This window comes from Meriones unguiculatus, chromosome 4 (genome assembly GCF_030254825.1).
Source record: "Meriones unguiculatus strain TT.TT164.6M chromosome 4, Bangor_MerUng_6.1, whole genome shotgun sequence".
Taxonomy (NCBI): domain Eukaryota; kingdom Metazoa; phylum Chordata; class Mammalia; order Rodentia; family Muridae; genus Meriones; species Meriones unguiculatus.
The window spans coordinates 13,883,968-13,893,376 of NC_083352.1; the positions used below are offsets into that span (position 1 = coordinate 13,883,968).

At 41.7% G+C, this 9,409-nt stretch overlaps 2 protein-coding genes across 2 annotated transcripts; one reads left to right on the forward strand and one right to left on the reverse strand.

Moving 5' to 3' along the window:
* Positions 1–1,244: 1,244 nt before the first annotated feature.
* On the reverse strand, positions 1,245–2,234 carry LOC132653472 (alpha-defensin 6/12-like). The gene is made up of 2 exons (XM_060381268.1): positions 2,020–2,234; positions 1,245–1,455 (listed from the first exon to the last, which is right to left on the reverse strand). Exons 1-2 carry the CDS (start codon positions 2,189–2,191, stop codon positions 1,346–1,348), a joined length of 282 nt encoding a protein of 93 aa, XP_060237251.1. The 5' UTR covers positions 2,192–2,234; the 3' UTR covers positions 1,245–1,345.
* A 5,854-nt stretch (positions 2,235–8,088) lies between these two features.
* On the forward strand, positions 8,089–9,044 carry LOC132653473 (alpha-defensin 24-like). The gene is made up of 2 exons (XM_060381269.1): positions 8,089–8,310; positions 8,864–9,044. The coding sequence occupies exons 1-2, from the start codon at positions 8,139–8,141 to the stop codon at positions 8,977–8,979; spliced, it is 288 nt and encodes a 95-aa protein (XP_060237252.1). The 5' UTR covers positions 8,089–8,138; the 3' UTR covers positions 8,980–9,044.
* The last annotated feature ends 365 nt before the right edge of the window (positions 9,045–9,409 follow it).

Sequence of the window (9,409 nt, forward strand, 5' to 3'; positions counted from 1 at the left end):
CCAACACAATTCTTTATGGAACTTGAAAGAATAATTCTCAACTTCATATGGAAAAAGCAAAAACCCAGAATTGCCAAAACAGTCCTGTACAACAACAGATTGTCAGGAGGTATCTCCATACCTGATCTCCAGCAGTTCTACAGAGCAATTGCAATAAAAACTCCACGGTAGTGGCATAGAAACAGAATGGTGGATCAATGGAATCAAAGAGAAGACCCAGAAATAAACCCACCCACCTCTGGATACTTGACGTTTGACAAAGAAGCCAAAACCATACAATGGAAAATAGAGCATCTTCAACAAATGATGCTGGTCTAACTGGATATCTACATGTAGAAAACGCCAATAGATCCATATTTCTCACAAAACTAGAGTCCAAGTGGATCTACAACCTTAATATAAAACCAGACACACTAAATCGCTTAGAAGAAAAAGTGGGGAAGAGTCTTGAACTCATTGGCACAGGAGACAACTTCCTTGAACAGAATACCAACAGCAGATGCTCTAAGGTCATCAATCAATAAATGGGACCTCATGTAACTGAAAAGCTTTTCTAATGCAAAGGACACTCTCTTCAGAAAAAACTATCAGCCTATGGACTGGGAAAGGATCTTCAACATTCTTAAGTTAAGAAATGCTAATTAAATGTGGGTCAAATGCCTCATTTAACCCAAGTCAGAATAGTTAAGATCAAGAAAACAACTGATAACAAATGTAGGCGAGGGTATGGGGAAAGCAGAACCCTCCTTCACTGTTGGTGGGATTACAATCTGGTGCAGAAATCATGGAAACCAGTATGGAGAATTCTCAGGAGATTGTAAGTAAGGGTCGATGGCACAGCTGTACCTTGGCAAATGCCCAAAGGAGTCAGTATCCTATTCCACAGACACTTTCTCAATCATGTTCATTGCTGCTGTGTCCATAATAGGTAGAAAATGGCAACAACCTGAATGTCCTTCAGCTATAAAATGGATCCAAATAATGTGGGACACGTTTTTGATGGCAGTCTAATCTAAAGAACAATAGAGTTCACAGACAAGAGAAGCAGCTGGAGCTAATCGCTCTGGTGTCTTGTCATTTTGTAGCTGACCTTCTGTTTGTCCTTGATTTGACTGTTAAAATGTAACCAAGACTTGTTTTGTAATTCACTGAAGATTCTGCTATGTGAATGGGAGGAGTCCTGACCAGACTAAGCCACATAGAAAACATCAAAGAGATATAAAAACATATTTTTTTCCTGCAAGAAATTTATTGGAGAAAGAAAAACAATTGAGGCTAAGTACAAGGGTAATGAGAGGTCACAAGGTTTCAGAATACATGGTCGTCTTGTCTCTGGTCTGCAAGCTCAGCGGCAGCAGAAAATGTAACGTATTAGACCTTTGCGGCAGATTCCATTGACACGTTCAAAAATTTTGCAGGATTTTCTGCAGTAGCATTCCAAGATATTTCTTGAGCCTGAGGAAGCAGGGAGAGCATCAGGCATTAAGTAAGGAGGCCAGCCCTGTGCGATAGTGTGCCCACTGTGCAGGGCACAGAGTAGGTCTGTTGTTTTGGTGACATCACAGCCAGCCCCATGATCACTTCAAACACTTGAAAGTAAGACATTTAACAAGAGTTGATCCCATGCAGGACTTAACACCCATTTCACAGTCCTTCACATTTTTGTGTGTTTTCCTAACCAACACATTCATGCATTGGTAAATGGTTCCTAAATCTATTCTTTTAACCAAAGAAGATTTTATTTCTACAACAAAATTATCAGATATAAAAAAAGTACTAATCAATATGTTCTATATTTTAAATCTATTCCACAGATGATTTTTAGATCAAAAAACTTAAAAAGAAAATCAGGCAAATTTTTTTACTCTCACTGTTATTTCTAAGATATGACAGTGAAGATCCTAGAGATAAGCAGAAACAATAACCTGAACCAGACTACTCTTGGTGGGATTCCAGGGCACACCTTCAACCCTCTCTCAGGAGACTCGAAGCCTGCATCCTATGGGCACCACCACTCACCTGCATCCTGAAGAGAAAGCCCTGCTGGGCCTCCAAAGGAGATGGTCACATCCTGGTCCTCTACCCCTGGATGCTCCTCCGTTTTAGTCTCCTCATTTGGTGCTGGCAGAGGATCAGCCTGGGCCAGGAAGGCCAGCAGGACAACAGCAGAGAGGAGGACAAGTGTTTTCATGGCTGAGGGTCACCTGGAGGATTGGTGAGCAGGAGCTCAGTGTGTAGAGATGAGGAGGCAGCCTGCATATATAGGACTGTCATGAGAAGGTGTGGGGACAATACCCACAATTAGAGAAGTCTCTCATTGATGGGAACTGGGACAGACTGTTGTCCTCAGGATCCCTTTGATGTTCCTCTGTCCTCAGAGCTTCCATCATGATGTTGGTCTGTGTGTTCAGAGACAGCCCTCCTTCCCACTGATAATGATGAAGGGGCCTTACTCTCTTCTCCTGTTTTCCATCTGCTTCAATATTTACCTTTCAGTGGTCAGGAAAGAAAAGTGGCGGGTATTTCCTAATTTAATAAGCTCATGAGACAAGGGGTTTTGTGTTCTGAAGTTGGAGTCCTCTGTCCTCAGATAGTGTACAACCTGGACTAGACCTGAATGCAGTGGATTGGACAGTCAGTTGTTTGTGTGGTTGGGGCATGATCACCTTCATGAAGGAAGACTTTTTGAGTCATTTCCTTTGGGGCCATTATGAAGAAAGTAAGATGTCCTCATCATGCCTCTAGAGAATTGAGCTTGAGAGGAGATGAGGGACAGAGTTGGTCAGAGTGAAGCTGGAGCAGGTTGTGTTGAAGAAGCCAGAGTGACTGAACACAGGTCATGAGTGCTGTTTCATCCTAGCTGCCTCTTTATACTTGGGAAAAATCAAGTGATGTGCCATGAGTCATGTATAAGATCTTGTACTTTTTCTTTTGAGGTGATGTGAGTTAAGGAACAATAAACAACCATATCAGGTTTTCTCTTACCTTAAATTATTCCTTATATATGCTATCTCTGAGTTTATTTCTAGAAGTTGAGATCCTCTTCCAACTATTAGAAAGTAGGGTTGTTGTTTTTTTGAACTTTTCTAATAAGTAGGAAGACACCAATGTATATCATTATAAGGATACATGCATAAATGAATTCCTTTAGTGAGAACGAGAGTGAAAACAAAGAGAAAGACAATTCAAAGGATAAAATGTCAAGAAAAAATTGTGCACAATGAAAGCCAGTTGATAACTGAAATGAAACTGATGAGTAGCAAGAAGACAGGTTGATGGGAGAGATGCTAGCACCATGCCTGACAGCCTGAGTTTCAAGTTTCAGGATCCACACAGTGGAAGGAGCAAATAAACTGCCCTTGGCAGTCCTCTGACCTCCACATGTGTTCCAAGGCACGTGAGTTCTCCCTACACATGTAGTAAGTAAGTGAATGTAACACAAATTTGGAGAAGATGATAACTTTTTTGAGACAGGCTCCCCAGGCTTAGTTACAGACAGCATGCTTCATGTCTCACAGAAAGCTCTCTTAGTTTAGTCTGATCCCAATGAATCTCAAATACTTAATTTCATTTGGACTTGGACAAAGGGTGAGGAACTGCCAGTTCCTGGACTAACTGAGAGTCACTGTGGTTTGTGATGCTCAGAAGACATGCTCCGATTGATATCACAGCTTTTCCAGCAACATGGCTTGGTCAACATGTCCCACCAACAGAGCCAGATGCCATCACTCATCAGAACAATGAACCTCTGAAGAAATTTCAAGGAGAAACTGATAGTTGCATCATGGAAGAAAAAAGAAAAAAGAAAAACCACTCTCTACATGGACAAGATCGTAAAAAAATATCCCACTGATCATAGAAATTTCCAATGGAAATTTCCTGGCTCATACCAGGGAACTCTGTGGCAGGCCCATGCTATGGCTTCTGACTGTCACTCTGGTCTCCTTGTAGAGAGCAAGCAAATATGTGTAAACCAGGGCAGGAATCAGAAGCCTTGTGTTGACTTCATAATTAAAATTTCACTAGGCTTCATTGGTTCCTAAGAACAAGAAGGTTTGTCTCTACAGCCTGAAGAAATTCCTCAGCCTAGTCTGAATCACAACTCACTTTCCATCAACACTCCTAACATCATAGTCTTCTGGTCAGAGACATCTGCACATTACTCCATTGCACTTCTGTGTTTCTTCTTCCTGCCATTAACATTCACAATACCTGTCATCACTTCTCAGCTCATCCAGGTCTCACTCATCCTCAGGGGAGACTTGATGCCTCACTTCTGAACTTGTACATATCCTCTTTACTCTTAACTTGGAGAACTGCTTATCTCGTGTGATCACTCCTTAACAATAAATTATTAATGCCATAAAGCCCTTGAGGTATTTAAAACTAGAAAATATGTTTCCCCTTAGTTTAACAAAATAAGCCATTAACTATTGGATAAAACATTTAAATGCTGTTGAACTCAACAGCTTCTTATGTATAGAGAGAATGCTTAATTTTCATTTACGTAGAGTTTGGATAGCTTTGTGTGACTTCACAGAAATTGTGATAATTTGAAACTTACGGTAAGCCAGGTAACATTCTCAAAGTATATAATATCTACAGTGTATTCATATTAGCTTATATTTACTGATTGCTAAGATCTTTTTATCTATTCTGATAAGAGGTTTACACAGCAACCCAATAAAGCAGCTGCTTTTATTGACCGATATTTGTGGGTTTGTAAAGGAACTTTGAAGAGGTTAATTGCCTTCCTCAGAGACACTAAAGGTTAGGCAAGAGGGCTGTGGCAAAATCCCTTGGAGTTCACCACTACCCTATAGTCCACCTTGACTTCTGCATTTTAGAGTGCTAGGTCCTTTATTGGGAGAATTGATTTATCACTTAGAACCTGATAGAAGATGAAAGTTGAAAGACATCTGATAACAGATAGTCTTTCCACAGCTCTCTCCTTGGCCTCTACCTCTTCTAATTCCCTCCTCTGGGATTTGATGGGAAACCACCGGGAAATAACATATTCTCTCCAGAAGTAACTGAAGGAAACATTTTGCCAGTTATCACAAGTCATAATTCACAGGTATGGTCATTGCTAAAGATACAGAGTTGATTATTAAGGGTAACTGTGAGTCCTGTTGAGTTTTTGTACACTTGCTTAAGGCACAAAATAAGTGCAGGGGTGATCAGCCCACCCATCTTAGAGTCCAGGATGCAGTACAGGAGAACACAAGAAGAAACAAGCCTTCAAGGCCACGGCCCATCTCACCGGTCAGAGTCAGGTGCCTGTGAAGAGAGACGAGTGCACAAGTGGGTCAGGAGGGGGTTCTGAGGTTTCAGAGGCCATGTGTGCTTAACTTCCATTTTTTAGAGGCAATGTACGAATTTGGGATGGTTCTTGGACCCGACTAAGTACAAGGAGAAACAGAAGTGAACTTCATTTCCCCAACAACCGTCAATAATCTGCCAGCGCCATCCACAGCCCTATTTCCTGACTGCTTGTTGGAGAGTCTTGCTTGATATTGTATGTTGGAACATTAAAGATCCTAATCACCCTCCACAAGAAGGTGGAACTTCCTCAGTTGTGGCAGTGCATAAGGAGGACAGCTCTGTCTCAAACACAGGATGTGGCAGGAATTTTGTTAAGCCACCAAGTCACTAAAACACACAAATTCGAGTTTTTACAAATTTCAGTTGAAGAAAATACACTCAGATATATTATTTGAAAAAAATAAATACCAGGCTGTTTGATGCAGAAAAAAAAAAAAAAAGGAGAGAGAAAGCAATAATCTTTAAGGAGATTTGTAACAAATGGTACTAAGAGAATACTTCCAGAATTTATGAACAACAGCTAAAGTTTAATTAGAGAAAACGTGAGGCTGGATGGATGGTTCAGTGGTTAGGAACACCTGGCACTCTCGCAGAGGACCCAAGTTTGGTTCCAGCACCGAAGCAGCTCATAACATCCTGTAGTTCCAGTCCTAAGGGATTTGGCTCCTATTCTGGTCTCCACAGGCAACAGGCTCACACACATAGTATACGCCCAGGCAAATCACTTATACTAATACAATAAAACAAGTCCATCTGTTTCTTCAAAGGAAAAAAATGTGCTAACCACTCCCTCAAGTGAGCATTTGACCAAATACAAGTGCACACCCTGTTTAGGCATGTGCACTTCTGCCATCATTTCAGGAGGAAAATGTAAATTAGTATGATACTGAAATGTCAATCTTTACCGATCAGATTGGAGCTAGAATCTATGGGGAAAGCAGCACAGACAGTACCAGACTGCACAGAGATGGTGAAACTCCAGCAGACTGAAAACTCCCAAAATAAAGGTCTGCTTTCCCCTACAGGCTCAACAATCCCAGAAGTATGTACGAGACCATACATGACTTCACAGACAAAGGACTCTGGTCTCTACCTTCTGTGGTGTCCACATGAGCAGAAGTCATTCCTCGAGTGAGATAACGGATGCTACCAGAGTTTGGAAAGAAACAAAGGAGAGAACATAAAACAATAGAAAATGAATGCATTGGTACCGATCAAAACTTGATTGCCGTACTTTAAAAGGGCAAAGGCATTCTTCTTCTCTTTGTTTCTTTGTTTGTTTGAGACAGAGCTTCTCTGTGTAGCCTTGGCTGTCTAGACTCTTGCTTTGTAGACCAGGCTGGCCTTGAACTCAGAGATATCCTCCTACCTGTGCCTACCTGAGTGCTGAGATTACAGGCATGTGCCACCTCCCAAAAGGCATTCTCCTTAAAGGATACATTTTGCTGGTTCAGGATACTATGGGACTTCAATGACCAGTTGATCAGTTCTGCGCTGAACACTGGCAGGAAGGATGGAAAGTGAAAACACAATAATAGAAATCATTCAAATGAGTGTGGTGGTCTTTTGAGAATACAAATTTTAGTAAGTGCTACTGAGGCTAAGTCTGTGAGGGTCAGGGAGACAGTTATGTTTCTGGAAAGCTGTGCTTTTTGTAAACTCAGAAATCTAAGCCTAAAAGTATTCAAAAGGTTAAGAGGTCATGTTCCATTAGGCAATATCATATTTCCATGTGTGTGTGTATATATATATATATGTTTAAATATGTGTATGTAAAATAGCATTCTTACTGCTTTGCTAGCTATTCACACAGCTGTAAATAAAACATTTTAAGAACTGAACAGTATTTGTCAACATATAAATATGGGCTAGAACTTGAAACACTGTGATTCCATGTGCTGATTGAAAATAGTGTATTCTGTGTCTTTTGGTTTATACATAGTGAGGTAGAAAGGATCAAAAAAGTACAGAATTGTGTTCATACATGAACACATGGCACTTCCTGGGATTGGAAAAAAGGACAACAGCCTCTCTACACTCTAGATGTTTCTTGTAGGTAAGTACACATTTTCTGAGAGTAAAACAATCACAGAATCTCAGGCATGCAGGACAGTGCGTCACTTGACATTTCCCAGGTGTCCTGAAGACAGCTAGGATGCACTCATGACGTATTCAGTCACTCTGGCTTCTTCAACTCAACCCGCTCCAGCGTCACTCTGACCAACTCTGTCCCTCATCTCCTCTCAAGCTCAATTCTCTAGAGGCATGATGAGGACATCTTACTGTCTTCATAATGGCCCCAGAGGAAGTGATTCACAAAGTTTTCTTTCATGAGGGTAATAATACCCCCAACCACACAAAGAACTGACTGTCCAATCCACTGGCATTCAGTCTAGTCCAGGTTGTACACTATCTGAGGACAGAGGGCTCCAACTTCAGAACACAAAACCCCTTGTCTCATGAGCTTATTAAATTAGGAAATACCTGCCTCTTTTCTTTCCCGACCACTGAAAGGTAAATATTGAAGCAGATGGAAAACAGGAGAAGAGAGTAAGGCCCCTTCATCATTATCAGTGAGAAGGGAGGGCTGTCTCTGAACACAGAGACCAACATCATGATGGAAGCTCTGAGGACAGAAGAACATCAAAGGGATCCTGAGGACAACAGTCTGTCCCAGTTCCCATCAATGAGAGACTTCTCTAATTGTGGGGATTGTCCTCACACCTTCTCATGACAGTCCTATAAATGCAGGCTGCCTCCTCATCTCTACACACTGAGCTCCTGCTCACCAATCCTCCAGGTGACCCTCAGCCATGAAAACACTTGTCCTCCTCTCTGCTGTTGTCCTGCTGGCCTTCCTGGCCCAGGCTGATCCTCTGCCAGCACCAAATGAGGAGACTAAAACTGAGGAGCATCCAGGGGTAGAGGACCAGGATGTGACCATCTCCTTTGGAGGGCCAGCAGGGCTTTCTCTTCAGGATGCAGGTGAGTGGTGGTGCCCAGTATGATGCAGGCTTGGAGTCTCCTGAGATAGGGGTGAAAGTTTGCCTTGGAATCCCATCAAGAGTAGTCTGGCTTCCTTAGTAACTCTATTTTTACTTTTTATTCATAGTAGTAACAGTAAGAATAAAGTAAGTTTAATTGAATTTGTTTCTCATGAGGTGTTTGCTGCAAAATTTTACCTGGGAATTTTACCAAATAAGGAAAATACTGAGCAGAATCTTGTAGAATAAAATAAGTAGTCTTAAGTAGACGGAGAAAGTTTTCTTTGCCTGCAGGAACTTGAAATCAGTGTAAGGGTGTACTCACATGTATGTATGCATGTGAGAAAAGGAGACCAACATTAAAGTCACACCAGCGTGGGTCTCAAGTGCTTTACCAACACTCCTTAAGTATGTTATTTGTTGAGTTGACTGAGCTGCTGGCTGTAATGCGGCCAAGGCAGCACACTCATGCTGTCTCACACATCTTCATAGGATCATAGGCAGTCCCATTCACCCTCAAAACTTAATGTCTGCTTCTCTTTGTGTGTCTCCAGCCTCAAGAGATCGCTGGAGGACGTGCCACTGTAGACCAAGAGCCTGCAAATTCCTGGAACGCATCAGTGGGATCTGCACCTGGGTTGGCAAAAACTATGTGTTCTGCTGCCGCTGAGCTTAAGGCAGAGACACCAAGATGACTGTGTACTCTGAGGCCCAAGGGAGACCTCTGATGACCACTGTGCTTTGTTTCTGCTTTGTCTCCAATAAATTGCTTGCCTAGGCTCCCTGTGTGTTCATATTCTTTCCATGTTGGCTATAAGGCTCAGTCCAGAATCTGGATATAAAGTATCAGAACCTTCAGGAAAACTTTTTGCAAATGAGTCAATAATTCCGTATTTACTTACAAAATTCTGGCTCCAAATACTAGCAATTTAAGGATGATCCCAGGGTTCGAGCACAAAGTGTAAGGAAAGTTCAGAGCACTGATGATCTTGTTACATACGTCTCTTGACTTTTGGCTCTGCCTTCATGTAGATTCAACTCACTCTCAAAGACTTTGCTTATGTATTAAGAAGTATGACTTTGGGCTTCGGGTTGATAGA